General features: G+C 42.1%; 1 protein-coding gene across 1 annotated transcript in view; it reads left to right on the top strand.

Moving 5' to 3' along the window:
• The window catches only part of CCDC170 (coiled-coil domain containing 170), a 112,635-nt gene that overhangs the window by 41,803 nt on the left and 55,319 nt on the right, over positions 1-15,513 (top strand). Inside the window, exons 3-5 of the mRNA XM_055433217.2 lie at positions 3,225-3,353; positions 6,169-6,425; positions 11,337-11,478. Of these exons, the coding sequence (XP_055289192.2) occupies positions 3,225-3,353; positions 6,169-6,425; positions 11,337-11,478 (528 nt within the window). The remainder of the gene's footprint in view (positions 1-3,224; positions 3,354-6,168; positions 6,426-11,336; positions 11,479-15,513) is intronic.

Here is a 15,513-nt window from a genome sequence, read left to right on the forward strand (position 1 = left end):
CCAAAGAATGCTCAAACTACCGCACAATTGCGCTCATCTCACTCGCTAATAAAGTAATGCTCAAAATTCTCCAAGCCAGGCTTCAGCAATATATTAACCGTGAACTTCCAGATGTTCAAGCTGGTTTTAGAAAAGTCAGAGGAACCAGAGATCAAATTGCCAACATCCCTGGAAACTTACATTACCATATGTAAAACAGATAGCCAAAGGGAATTTGCTGTTTGACTCAGGAAACTCAAGCAGGGACTCTGTATCAGCCTAGATGGGTGGGATAGGGAGGGAGATGGGAAGGAGTTTCAAAGGAGAGGGGATATATATATATACCTATGGCTGATTCATGTTGAGGTTTGACAGAAAATAACAAAATTCTGCAAAATGATTATTCTTCAGTAAAAAAATTTTTAAAAAGAGGAGAAACTCAGGCTATACACAAAGAACACTATGTAAGGGTCTATGGGACAGAGAAGGAAGGGCTAAGAGGAAATGAGTAGGCATAAATAAATTCATGTGTTCTTCTTTCAGTTTTTGTATTGTTTTTCCTTATCCTTGTAATTCTCTCATGCTTCTGTGCATTTCTTCTCATTTCAAGCTACCTCAGAGTGTCTTGAGGGAATGATTTCTGTGGTGTACTCCACAGGTAAGCTCAGTGTCTGACTCAGAATAGACTTTTCGTAAACATTTGCTGATAAATAGTCTCAAGTCTGCTGGACTTTGAAAGGTGATTTAGACCTTAGCAACTGTCTTCTAAGGGCTTCCCAGGTGGCTCAGTGATATAGAACTCGCCTGCCAATACAGGATCTGCAAGTTTGATCTCTGGGTTGGGGAGATCCCCTAGAGGAGGAAATGGCAACCCACTCCAGTATTCTTTGTCTGGAAAATCCCATGGACAGAGGAGCTTGGCAGGTCACAATCGGTGGGGTCACAAAGAGTCAGACACACCTTAGCAACTAAAGGACAACTGTCTTCTAAACTCAGTAAATCAAGAGTCTTCCTCCTGTAGGCCCTGTTCCAGTGTTAGAGGCAATAGTATCTTAATATGTAGTTTCTTTTGCCCATGAGTGTGTGAAGATGCTAATGCTTCTGGTGGTACTCTGTGTTTCATTGTAATCTCCGCAAATAAAGGCCCACTTCTGAACTGTCTCAGAGGCTCTTACTATTATGGCTAACAGACACAATATTTTTCATAAGAAAGAGACATAAAATTGTAGAATGACTATGTCATGTCCTAAAAAAATCATGTTAGTCAATGAAAGAAATAATCATAGTCATTGAGAAACTTATTTTCCTAAGGAATTTTAGAAAATGGTGTGCCAGGCATGCTATAGTTCAAACATCTTATATGAGTGACCTAGGTCCTCACATGGCCTGTTTTGGAAACATGGCTGGAGTGGTTGGCGTGGAGAAATTCCATCTGAATACTGAGTGAGGCTGACAGGATGTGGTTCTCTTCATAGATGAAGTTAAATGCCTTATGCTTTCACCCCAGGAGTACATCCCTACCATCTTCTTGGATGTGTTGTGATTGGCAAACACTGCCTGTTACTAAGTGCACTGAAGGTTTTGTTTGGCATCTTGTGCCTTGAAACACACTAGTCATGACAACGCTTGTTATGAAATTCAGGGCTTTAAGATGACTTTTGCATTCATGAGTATTTCCAAACAGTAGTGTTCAGCAGTTCCGTAGCCAGGCAGAGTCATTAACAGGTTTTACTGATGTGGCCCCTGAGGACACTAGATATTCCAGGGAAACCCTCCTTTACATGACCTCTTTCATATTCCTTCAAAAACGAATGGCTTTCCTGTATGTCTTTCACAAAGACCACAAGCCCTGGAAACTTCATAGAAGTGGGTATCTGTCCAATAATTCTTGCAGGAGGCAAATGTTATGGCACAAGCAGGACAGAAACAGAACCAGAGGTTGCAGATGCAGACCTACAGTCCAAACCCATCAAATCTCTTCCGCAGATGTGTTTATTGGGATCGTATTTTTTAAAAAAATATTTAAATTAGTTACCCAGTTGCAAAATCTGGGACTTGTTTTTAAACTTCAAAAAGTCTGGATAGAACTTCCCTGGTGGCTCAGTGGTAAAGAATCTGCCTGCTGATGCAGGAGACACAGGTTCGATCCCTGGTCCTGGAAGATCCCATGTGCTGCGAAGCAGCTAGGCCTGTGTGCCACACCTATTGAGCGTGTGCTCTGGAGCCTGGGAACCGCAACCACGGCAGCCCCTGTGCCCTAGAACCTTTGGTCTGCAACAAGAGAAGCCACTGCAATGAGAAGCCTGGGCACTGCAACCAGAGAGTAGCCCCTGCTCGCTGCAACTAGAGGACAGCGTGCAGAACAACGAAGACCCAGCACAGCCAACAATAAATAAATACAATTTTTAAAAAGTCTGGATGTAGGACTTGTCTTGAAAAATTAGAATGATCAGGCCAGGCTGGGATCCCTATTTTTGCATTGGCAGCCATGAGTTGGGCTGGGAGCTCTTCCCTTCTGGGTGGAGAAGAAGCCCAGGCACCACCACTGTCTCTGGCCTCAGGCATTCGTCTGAGTCAGCTTCGTGACCCCAAGACAGGCGAGGAGATTGAGAGTAGATGGCTTTGTGGGTGATTGTGAAGGAGACAGACTTCTACTCTTAAATCACGTGGTCTGTTTGATAAACACTTTATTCAACAGCCCAGAGATGAGTTGATAATCTTTGTAGTCTGGAAACAGAAGAACTATGAAAACTGCCTCAAGGTTAACATCTGGTGGTTCTTTGTCAGTTCTATCTGTTCTGGTCAGAGGTCAAATAGCATTGGAGTAGGGTGGAAGGAAAACTCTGTAAAATGGCAAAGGCCAACTCTTCACACAGCTTGTGGGACCTTAGTTCCCCAACTTGGGATTGAACTTGTGCCACCTACAGTGAAAGCACAGTCTTGACCATTGGACCACCAGGGAAATCCTGGCAAAGGCCACTCTTAAATGCCAACCCCCGCTACCATCTGGGGAGAGCTATCATTCATTCCTGGGGACCCTATCGTTGGTTCCCAGGCTGCCTCCTCTTTCACTTAGAATTTTGAGAATGAGAATGAAATGATCGGAACCAAACCCTTCTCTGAGCAGCCTTTCCAACATATTTGGATAACAAAGAATGCTTCTGTACTAATCTTGCTTTGCACAGCTGCACGGAAGATTGTTTAACTCTCTTCTGTATATTTTGTCTTTTGGGGAACCCTATCAGGAAGCTTATGATCATCTCTCGGAAGTCCCGGTCACTCGGGAGCAGTTAAACCACTATCGGAATGTGGCCGAGGCTGCCCGGAGTGAACTTGCAGCAACGCTGGTCAGATTTGAATCTACTCAGTCTGAGGTGAGAATGTGTCTTCATTGCTCACAAATGGGCCTTGTTAGCTCCCCGTGGAGTGAAACAGAGTATAGAGGTGCTTAGAAACAGGACAAAGGAACACGGGTCTAAACTTCTCGGTAAACTTTGTTCTCTTTTTCTCTTATTGCGCCTCAAACCTCTGGTTGGCTTCCCTGGTGGCCCTGTGGTAAAGGATCCGCCCACCAATGCAGGAGATGTAAGAGGCTTGGGTTTGATTCCAAAGTCAGGAAGAGTCCCTGGAAAAGGAAATGGCAACCCACTCCAGTATTCTTTCCTGGAGAATCCCATGGACAGAGGAGCCTGGTGGGCTACAGTCCATGGGGTCGCAAAGAGTTGGAAGTGACCGAAGTGACTGAAGCGACTACTAGTACCCTCTGGTTGGGAGGAATTCCTGAAAGGCTGTGCATTTGCTGGGCTGGGAGGTGAGGTGACCTGGGCTGGATTCTGGCTCTCAGGGGAGCTGTCCTTCCTGAGAGCACCTGGGATCTTGGGGGGCCACATGGGCTTTGGAGGGCTCTTAGCATCCCTGGGAGAAGCTTTCTTTAAGGTGGATTGCTTGCAATCTATAGTTCTAAGGGTGGATATCTGCCTCCCTTTTTTGTGGTGGTTCTGCTTGCCTGGGGAAGATTCTAGGAAGGTGACCACGATCCATCTATCCTTGGGGCTGGATCCAGTCTACTGTGGAGTTTCTGGGAGATTCTTGCTAGACTCACTGCGCTTATAGACTAGTGGCCCCCAGGAATCCGAGGCTTGCCTGTGAGGTAAGTGACAGTCTCACTAGACTGTCAGGCTCCCATTGAAAGATGAGTTGATAATGTGTGTGTGTGTGTACGTGAACAGTGTAGGCATGCATGCTCATGGTTCCAAAAAGTGTAGTAGTGTAGTGTAGTGAAAGTCGCTCGGTCATGTCAGACTCCTTGCAACTCCATGGACTGCAGTCCACCAGGCTCCACTGTCCACGGGATTCTCCAGGCAAGGATACTGGAGTGAGTAGCTATTCCCTTCTCTGGGAGATCTTCTCAGTCCAGGGATTGAACCCGGATCTCCTTCATTGCAGGCAGATTCTTTACCATCTGAGCCACCAGGAAAGCCCTTCAAAAAGTATATGTATTCATGAAATTTTCTAATGGGGTGGATCTGATATCTTACAAGGCACATACTGTGTTCAGCATTTTAGTGTGAGAGAAAAGTTAATGTGTTTCCTTTGTATAAATCCTATAATGATTTTCCTTTTCTCCTGTATTTTTCCCAGAAATCTAAATATTATTTTTCTTTATCCCCCGCAATAAGGGTCCAGAAGGCTAGGGAAGAAATTCTGTAATATATTGAATAGTCTGTATTGACTTGTGAAAGGGCTGTGGCCATGAAATTACAAATAGCCTACCTGTAGCTTCTTTGTTTCAGCAGCAGCAGCAATAGCAGTAATACAGATTTAGAAAATGAGTTTCCACTGCAAAATATTTTATTCCTTTTTGCAAAATACACCACACCTGTCTCTTGAGTGAGACTCATTCATCACAGGGCATTGCTTAATAGTTTTTTGACTGGAAATATAACTGCCATAAGACCCAGCAGCCCCACTGCTGAGCACACACACTGAGGAAACCAGAATTTGAAGAGCCATATGTACCCCAGTGTTCATTGCAGCACTGTTTACAGTGGCTAGGATATGGAAGCAACCTAGATGTTCATTGGCAGACAAATGGATAAGGAAATTGTGGTGCATATACACAATGGAATATTCAGTTCAGTTCAGTTCAGTCACTCAGTCGTGTCCGACTCTCTGCGACCCCATGAATCACAGCACGCCAGGCCTCCCTGTCCATCACCAACTCCCGGAGTACACTCAAACTCATGTCCACAGAGTCGGTGATGCCATCCAGCCATCTCATTCTCCGTCGTCCCCTTCTCCTCCCACCCCCAACCTTTCCCTGCATCAGAGTCTTTTCCAGTGAGTCAACTCGTCGCATGAGGTGGCCAAAGTATTGCAGTTTCAGCTTTAGCATGTCCCTCCAATGAACATCCAGGATTGATCTCCTTTAGAATGGACTGGTTGGATATCCTTGCAGTATAAGGGACTCTCAAGAGTCTTATTACTCAACTATAAAAAGAACACATTTGAATCAGTTCTAATGAGGTGGATGAAACTGGAGCCTGTTATACAGAGTGAAGTAAGTCAGAAAGAGAAACACCAATACAGTATATTAACGCATATATACGGAGCTTAGAAAGATGGTAACAACAATCCTATGTGCAAGGCAGCAAAAGAGACACAGATGTAAAGAACAGACTTTTGGACTCTGTAGGAGAAGGTGAGGGTAGGATGATTTGAGAGAATAGCATTGAAACATGTATATTACCATATGTAAAATAGATGACCAGCGCAAGTTTGATGCATGAAGCAGGACACTCAAAGCTGGTGCTCTGGGACAACCCAGAGGGATGGTGTGGGGAGGGAGGTGGGAGGGGAGCTTCAGGATGGGGGGACACATGTGCACCGGTGGCTGATTCAAGTCAATGAATGGCAAAACCCATCACAATATTGTAAAGTAATCATCCTCCAATTAAAAAAGAAAAAACGTTGCTCAATAGTTTTTTGAAAAACAATAAGAGGGCCCACTATTTAGGCATAATTTCCCATCTGGTAATACAGAAGCAAATATGAAAAAAGAAACTAAAGTTGGATTAAGTCATGAATAAAAAATTGAAATTTTAAATTATGAGTTTGGGTTTTTTTCAAGGTACTTCAACCTTATATCCTTGAAATCTTTCCCCTCTTTTTACGTCTTTTCTGTATCAGCTTCGAGAACTGCGATCCAAGATGCTTTCTAAAGAAGTTTCCTGTCAAGAGTTGAAAGCTGAGATGGACAGCTACAAAGAAAACAATGCCAGAAAATCATCTCTCCTCATCTCTCTGAGGGACAGAGTTCAGGAACTAGAGGAAGAATCAGCGGCCCTCTCCACTTCTAAGATTAGAACTGAAATCACAGCCCAGTCTGCAATCAAGGAGAACCAAGAGTTAAAGAAGAAAGTGGTAGAACTAGACACAAAATTACAGTAAGGATATTTCAATATATTTCTCAATGGAGTTGGTGTTAAAACACTAACTCCTGATAGCAGGATATGCCTTTGAAGGTACTGGCATTTTGCATTATTTGGCCCTGAAACTCAACTTGGGAAAAAAAATCATATATATATATATATATATATATAAACTTTGGAAGATTTCCTCTAAGTAGAGGTTTAACTGGAGTTTGTGGAATAGTATGCAGAGCGAGGGGTTTATTCAGAAGCTAGTTATAAAAATACTTCAGAAGCCCAGAACGCCCCAGACCACCCTTAACACTCCTCATTAAGTTTTATTGCCGGTTTATGCAGAGAACTCAGGAAATCTAGGTTTTCTACATGTAGTTCTGCCAAAAGGTGATTATTGAGATAAAATTGGGAGCTAACTGTTCTTAAAATATACTTTATAATTCTGTGTATAATAACTTAAATCACTTTACTAATAAAACAGTATTTATTTTACTTATTTCATCTTAAAAAGATTAAAAACAAAAACCCAGTGCTTCCAGCTCCTGTCCTCTTCCTCTCCTTCCATTTAGAGCAAAATTCCTTAAAGATGTTTGTATGTCCTCACCGTGCCAGTTTCTCTCCTCTCTCAGATCTACTCCGCTGAAGCCACGCATTAAGGTGACCAGTGACCGCACACTGCAAATTAAAGGATCGGTCTTATCTGATCTTCCAGGACGTCAGTCAACAGTTGGCGTTTTCCCCTGAACCACTTTCTTCTTTTCGCTTCCAGGGCACTGCGCATGCCTGCTTTCGATCTTGCCTTTCTAGCTGCTCTGTTCTGATCTCTTGCTTTATCCTCCTCATCTCCTTGACTTCCAAATATTGGACTGCCCAGGGCTCAGTCCTTGACTCTTTTCTTGAAAGTGAAACTCAGTCGTATCTGATTCTTTGTGACCCCATGGACTATACAGTCCATGGAATTCTCCAGACCAGAATATTGGAGTGGGTAGCCTTTCCCTTTTTCAAGGGATCTTCCCAACCCAGAAATCGAACCCAGGTCTCCCACATTGCAGGTGGATTCTTTACCAGCTGAGCCACAAGGGAAACCCAAAAATACTGGAGTGGGTAGCCTATCCCTGCTCCAGGGAATCTTCCCCATCCAGGAATTGAACCAGGACCTCCTGCCATGCAGGTGGATTCTTTACCAACTGAGCTATCAGGGAACTCTCTTTTTGTTTCTATCCAAATCCACTCTTAGTGCTCTCATCCAGTCTCATGACTTAAAAGTATGACCCTCAGATATGCAGATGACACCACCCTTATGGCAGAAAGTGAAGAGGAACTCAAAAGCCTCCTGATGAAAGTGAAAGAGGAGAGTGAAAAGGTTGGCTTGAAGCTCAACATTCAGAAAACAAAGATCATGGCATCTGGTCCCATCAGTTCAGTTCAGTTCAGTTCAGTCGCTCAGTCGTGTCCGACTCTCCGCGACCCCATGAATCACAGCACGCCAGGCCTCCCTGTCCATCACCAACTCCCGGAGTACACTCAAACTCATGTCCACAGAGTCGGTGATGCCATCCAGCCATCTCATTCTCCGTCGTCCCCTTCTCCTCCCGCCCCCAACCTTTCCCAGCATCAGAGTCTTTTCCAGTGAGTCAACTCGTCTCATGAGGTGGCCAAAGTATTGCAGTTTCAGCTTTAGCATCAGTCCCTCCAATGAACATCCAGGATTGATCTCCTTTAGAATGGACTGGTTGGATCTCCTTGCAGTCCCATCACTTCATGGGAAATAGATGGGGAAACAGTGGAAAAGTGTCAGACTATTTTTTTGGGCTCCAAAATCACTGCAGATGCTGATTGCAGCCATGAAATTAAAAGACGCTTACTCCTTGGAAGGAAAGTTATGACCAACCTAGACAACATATTAAAAAGCAGAGACATTACTTTGCCAACCAAGGTCCGTCTAGTCAAGGCTATGGTTTTTCCAGTGGTCATGTATGGATGTGAGAGTCGGACTGTGAAGAAAGCTGATCGCCGAAGAATTGATGCTTTTGAACTGTGGTGTTGGAGAAGACTCTTGAGAGTCCCTTGGACTGCAAGGAGATCCAACCAGTCCATTCTGAAGGAGATCGATCCTGGGTGTTCATTGGAAGGACTGATGCTAAAGCTGAAACTGCAATACTTTGGCCACCTCATGCGACGAGTTGACTCACTGGAAAAGACTCTGATGCTGGGAAAGGTTGGGGGCGGGAGGAGAAGGGGACGACCGAGAATGAGATGGCTGGATGGCATCACCGACTCTGTGGACATGAGTTTGAGTGAACTCTGGGAGTTGGTGATGGACAGGGAGGCCTGGCGTGCTGTGATTCATGGGGTCGCAGAGTCGGACACGACTGAGTGACTGAACTGAACTGAAATGCTCATGTCTCCCATGTTTCTTCATAAGACCTGCATATCTTATGACTTACTGGGCATCTTCACGTGGATGTCCAAAAGGCATCTCAAACTTAACATGTCCAAATTAGTATTTTCACAAATTCGTCCTGTGGTTTTCCTAATCTCATTGAATGATAATTCCATTCCTCTAGTTGATCAGGGCAAAAATCTTGGATCATCCTTGCTTTCCTTTCCTAGATGCTTCAGTAAATCTCATTGTTTATCTCTACTATCAAAATAAGTCTAAATTTTTACTACTATACATTTCCACTAACCTAGTCTGCATCTCCAATTTTACCCCACTCCCCCTAAATGTTTCTTACTCCCTTTTCTGCTGAATCTTTTTCTTCAGCCCTATGATATACTATATATTTTTCATACATTTATTTTTTTATTGTTGTCCATCTTCCCAATTAAGACATAAGTCCCATGAGGGCAAGGATGTTAATTTGTTTTGTTTACTGCTGTATCTTTAGCACTTTTAACAGAGCCTGATGCATAGTAAGAATACAATAAATATTTATCAAACAAATGAGTAATAAAATGATATATTCATTGAGGAAAGTTTTTAAAGATATAGTACAGTGTCAAAAAGAAAATTACTCAAAACCTTATGATTCCAGAAAAACTATAGTTCACAGTTTGTTGAACAGATATTCAGACAGTTGTACTTAAATGGCATCATGTAGTGAAATATTTTTCCTGAATAATATGTTATAGACACTAAAAAAAATCTTTCATGATATCATTTTTTAATGGCCAGTAATATTTCATAGCATGTTAATATCATAATTTACTTAAGCAGTTCTTTTTGTTATTTCCTTTAGACACTTAGGTTAGTTCCACTCAGAAAATTATTGTAAACCAAGATGCAATGAGGATCCATATGTGTTCATATTTTCACATTTATATGATTGTGTCCTTATGGTAGATGCCTGGAACTTTGTTAGGTCAAAGTGAAATGCAAATAGAAGTGGTAATAGTTTAGAAGTTCCTGGAATAGAGAAGTAAGATTGAAATCTTGGAGTAAATGTATTGAATCACATACATAAATTAATCAGAGCCATGGCATTTACTATGACTTTCATGAGTTAGAGACACTGAATACATACTACCTTTCATATGCTGAAAATGAGAACTCAGAGATATATTGATGTTGGTCTTTTATTGTTATACATTTTTCTAAATAGAAATATTTCATGATTTTGAGTATATGCAATTACGTACTTTGTTAATCTTTGAATTGTGTGAAAGAATTTGCAGTAACATTTGAGTGTTGTAGTAAACACTTAAAATGGTAAAAAGGGAAAGCAATACTCATGTTTATTATTACTAAAAATGATGCCAAATTATTGAAATGATTCTAATTTGCCTTTAAAATATGTCTGTTTTTTTATGTTCTCTTAGTTTTTAAGATTTAAAGCATTAGAAATAAACCATGCTATTTCAGCAAACCTATCTGAGATTTGAAATAAAATATACACATCAGGGCATAAATTGACTGATTTTCCTTGATTGGCCCATTTCAATACTCTTTAAAAATTCTAGATGTGCAAAAACTAGTTGTGATCTTTGCTGACAACTGAACACCTCTGTTCTCTAGAGGTGGGCACATCCTCTGCTTCTGGTGTATTTTTTAATTATTATTATTATTTTTTATTATATTTAACCGACCTCCCTGGTGGCTCAGATGGTAAAGTGTCTGCCCACAATGCAGGAGACCTGGGTTAGATCTCTGGGTCAGGAAGATCCTCTGGAGAAGGAAATGGCAACCCACTCCAGTATTCTTGCCTGGAAAATCCCATGGATGGAGTGTGGTAGGCTACAGTCCATGGGGTCCAAAAGAGTCAGACACAACTGAGTGACTTCACTTCACCCTTGGCCAAGAATCAAGGAATGCTCTAAGTATCCCTTATGGATCATTGTATAGTGACCAAAGCTTGGTCTCTAAACCCACTGTAGCATTACTTTCTTTCTTAACCCATGAAGCCTCAACAGAGTCATGTTTGATCTAGAGCAACAACTCCAGCCTGTTTGGCACCAGAGACTGATTTCATGGAAGATAGATTTTCCTTGGATCGGGAATGGTGGGGGTGGTTTCAGGATGATTCAAGCACATTGCATTTATTGTGCACTTCATTTCTAATCTAATGCTGCCACTGATCTGACAGCAGATACTGGTCCATGACCCAGAGGTTGGGGACCCCTGATCTAGAGGACCACCTGCCGCTTCTGCAGATCCTAGAAGGTCAAGGACAGGAGGCAGATAACCTGTCTCCCTTGCTAAGATGACATGAAGATCTCCCTACATTTTTGCAAAGTGTAGGTGCTCCAGAGTTGCTTCCACTTTTCTCCTTCTTTAACTGGTCTTTTAAGAAAATTATGTGCTCTGTGTCTGGGAAACTATGCTGTGTTGAAAATGATGATTGGTTATTTCCCAACAGAGAGCTCAAGTGCTGAACTTTGATGAATGTTATCTTCTTCGGTGTTAAAACTTATTTCTTATTTGACCAATAGAAAATGTTTAAAGGAAAACGAGGAGAATAAGAATCAAGTCTCACAGAATTGCAGGAAACATGAGGAATTTCTGGCTCAACTTCGTGACTACTTAGATCCAGAGAAGAATGAAAAAACATCAGATGAAGATTTAATTCTCAAGGTGCTTGTATGAAGACTAAAATGACTATACGTTGAATAGTTGTTCTGATGTGTGCCATGAAGAGGAGCTGAGGTTAAGTCCCGGGGTACAGGAGAACAGGACAGGAGCCAGTACAGCGTTAACCAACTGTGTGATCTGGGAAAAACCATACCACCTCTCTGAGCCTCAAGTCCAAGATTCTTTCTAGCATTATTTGGGATTAATTTTTCTCCAGAAGCTCTCTCTGGCTCAGATTGTAAATAATCTGCCTGCAGTACAGGAGCCCTGGGTTCAATCTCTGTGTTGGGAAGATCCTCTCGAGGAGAAAATGGCAACCCACTCCAGTATTCTTGCCTGGAGAATGCCATGGATAGAAGAGCCTGGTGGGCTACAGTCCATGGGTCACAAAGAGTTGAAAATGACTGAGTGACCAGCACTTACTTACTTACTTAATCTCCAGAAGGGATTGATTTTTTGCTTAAAATATATTTAGATTGTCAAATAAAATTAATTATTCATTTAAATGATATGTTTTAGGAAGATTTTTGTTTTAGGTATAGTCAGAAACACGTGCACACAACTAAAAACCAGAACCAGCTGCATGTCATTTTGGGGATACTTGTGTGTCAGTTTAAGATTAGCTCTGTAGTACTTTTTAATTTTATGCTAAAGCCAAAAAATTAAAATCCTGCTGTGATGGTAGGTTGCCATTGAGGTGGAAATTAATGATATCAACTGAATAATTCAATTGGCTAGCAGTGATTCATTAGGGAACCTGAAGGTATTTGAATGGACACCATATCTCTGCACCTACCCTTTCTTCTGAATAGCTTTCCATGCAGCCATTCTTTTTTAAAACAGTGTTTTATTTATTTATTCTTTAAAACTGACGTATAGTTGATTTACAATGTTTTGTTAGTTTCAGATGTACAATAAAGTGGTTCATATACATATAATTCAGTTACATATACGGGTGTATGTGTGTGTGTGTATATATATATGTATTCTTTTTCAGATTCTTTTCCCTTATAAGTTATTATAAAATATTAAGTATAATTTTCTGTGCTATACAGTAGATCCTTGTTTTATATACAGTAGTGTGTTTATGTTAATCCCAGACTGACTCTAGGGGTGAAAATCTCTAGGTCCATCCATGTTGCTGCAAATGGCATTATTATATTCTTTTTTATGGCTGAATAATATTCCTTATATATATGTACCACATCTTCTTTATCCATTCATCTGTTGATGGGCATTTAGGTTGCTTCCATGTCTTGGCTGTTGTGAATAGTGCTGCCATGAACACTGGGGATATGGCCATTCTCAAAGGCCTCCCCTCAGTGGTTTATCAGTAAACATCCTGTGTGTAGGAGAGCTGTGAAATGATTTCATTTTACTTCAGGAAGTTGCACCTCACTGATGATTTTGGTTGCTCAGGCCTAGGTCCATCTAATTCCCTCCAGGTGCTAGATGCAGCTCTTTCTCCTCCTCCCTGTGGCTAACATGTGACCAGGAAGCCTGGCTGTAAAAGCCCACTTTGCATTGTAGTTTGGAAGCTTATCTTTAAAGCAAGTAGTGGGGAAAAGGGAAGACAATTAAAATGCTTCTTCCTTACATGCATAGTGAAGTCGCTCAGTCATGTCCAACTCTTTGTGACCCCATGAACTGTAGCCTATCAGGGTCCTCTATCCGTGGGATTCTCCAGGCAAGAATAGTGGGTTGCCATTTCCTTCTCCAGAGGATCTTCCCGGGTCTCCCACATTGTGGGCAGACGCTTTACCATCTGAGCCACCGGGGGAGCCCAAATACATGTATACACACCCTCTAAGGAAACCTGCCTCTTGAGAAATCTGTAGGCAGGTCAGGAAGCAACAGTTAGAACTGGACATGGAACAACAGACTGGTTTCTAATAGGAAAAGGAGTACGTCAAGGCTGTATATTGTCACCCTGCTTACTTAACTTGTATGCAGAGTACATCATGAGGAACGCTGGGCTGGATGAAGCATGAGCTGGAATCAAGATTTCCGGGAGAAATATCAATAACCTCAGAAATGCAGATGATACCACCCTTATGGCAGAAAGTGAAGAACTAAAGAGCCTCTTGATGAAAGTAAAAGCAGAAAGTGAAGAAGTTGGCTTAACATCACTTCATGGTAAATAGATAGGGAAACCGTGGGAAACAGTGGCAGACTTTATTTTTGGGGGCTCCAAAATCACTTCAGATGGTGACTGCAGCCATGAAATTAAAAGACACTTACTCCTTGGAAGAAAAGTTATGACCAACCTAGACAGCATATTAAAAAGTAGAAACATTACGTTACCAACAAAGTTCCATCTAGTCAAGGCTATGGTTTTTCCAGTAGTCATGTATGGATGTAAGAAAGCTGTGTGCTGAAGAATTGATGCTTTTGAACTGTGGTGTTTTAGAAGACTCTTGAGAGTCCCTTGGACTGCAAGGAGATCCAACCAGTCCATTCTAAAGGAGATCAATCCTGGGTGTTCATTGGAAGGACTGATGCTAAAGCTGAAACTGCAATACTTTGGCCACCTCATGCGACGAGTTGACCCACTGGAAAAGACTCTGATGCTGGGAAAGGTTGGGGGCGGGAGGAGAAGGGGACGACAGAGGGTGAGATGGTTGGATGGCATCACCGACTCAGTGGACATGAGTTTGAGCAAGCTCTGGGAGTTGGTGATGGACAGGGAGGCCTAGTGTGCTGCAGTCCATGCGGTCACAAAGAGTCAGACACGACTGAGCGACTGAACTGAACTGAAGGAAAGATGGTAGAAAAGAAGGGGTTTCTAAGAACGTATTTGACATCCATCCATCCCCTTCCCAAATATTGAGTGAGTGATTACTATGTGATAGACACTATTCTGGGTGTTGGGATACAGCTGTGAATGAGACAAGACGGAGTCTGTGCCCACCTAAGAGCTTCCACTGTTGTGGGTCAAGATGCACAGGCAATAAACAAATAAGTATACAATATTATCCCACAGAATAAAAGTGCAGTGAAGAAGTACAAATCAGGTTCGGGGGAAAGACCATGAAGCAAGTTAGAGGCATGGGATGCTAGTTTAGGTAGACTGGCTAAGGTGTGCCCTCTGGGATGGGGACTTTTAAGGGATATTGAAACCACTGTACAGCACAGGGAACTCTGCTCAATGTTATGTGGCAGCCTGGATGGGAGGGGAGTTTAGGGGGAGATTGGATACATGTGTATGTATGGCTGAATCCCTTTGCTGTCCATTGGAAACTATCACAACATTGTTAATCAACTATACTCCAATATAAAATAATATATATATTTTTTTAGTAAAAGGATATTGGAAGGGAAAAGTGTTCAAGAGACAGGGAACAGCCCTGAGTCAGGAGCAGGGCACCATGTTGGCAAATTGTTGAGGCTAAAGATGCATCACTTCCCCAGATTGTCCTAACACATGCTGACCATGTCTTGTGGAGTTTCAGGTTTTCCTGCGGGCATCCTTGAGCTGTCTGCATGGCTGTTTCCCTGGGGCCCAGGAGCCTGGTTGGTTTTATTTTCCCTCCTTCTAAATCATATTAATCTTATTAATGTTCCCAGCTAGCCCCTCAAACGCACATGAAAAGTCCAGCTAGTCCCAATGATAACCATGGTTTGAGCATGTTATTCAGGATTTTTTCTATGCTTATATTAATTAGAAGGACTTTCTTTTGAAATAAAGAGAGTTCTACCTTCTTCTCTGTATTTCTCCTCTGTGCCAGGTAACACCTTATAAGCAGTTGGTGCCAATGGATATGGGCTGAATTGAACTTCCTTGCTTGCTTGGTGTAACTCTGTAGAAACATCACCATCCCTGGAGTATTTAGCAGCCAGGGGCTTGCCGATGCCTATTCTATCGGAAAGCTTTTGGCTGAATGCTCATCATTGTTGCCTTGTAGCTACCTTTTGATTAATTTCACTTTGCCTACCCTGTCTGCCCCATAACAAGAGAGTTTAGAGGCTGCCTTTGAAAATGTTATCTTTTGAGTGGATGGAGGAACAGTGCCTTTACTGTTTTCATGTGATAATGTG

This window comes from Moschus berezovskii, chromosome 10 (genome assembly GCF_049115385.1).
Source record: "Moschus berezovskii isolate FMDL1 chromosome 10, NW_MosBer_1.0, whole genome shotgun sequence".
Lineage (NCBI taxonomy): Eukaryota > Metazoa > Chordata > Mammalia > Artiodactyla > Moschidae > Moschus > Moschus berezovskii.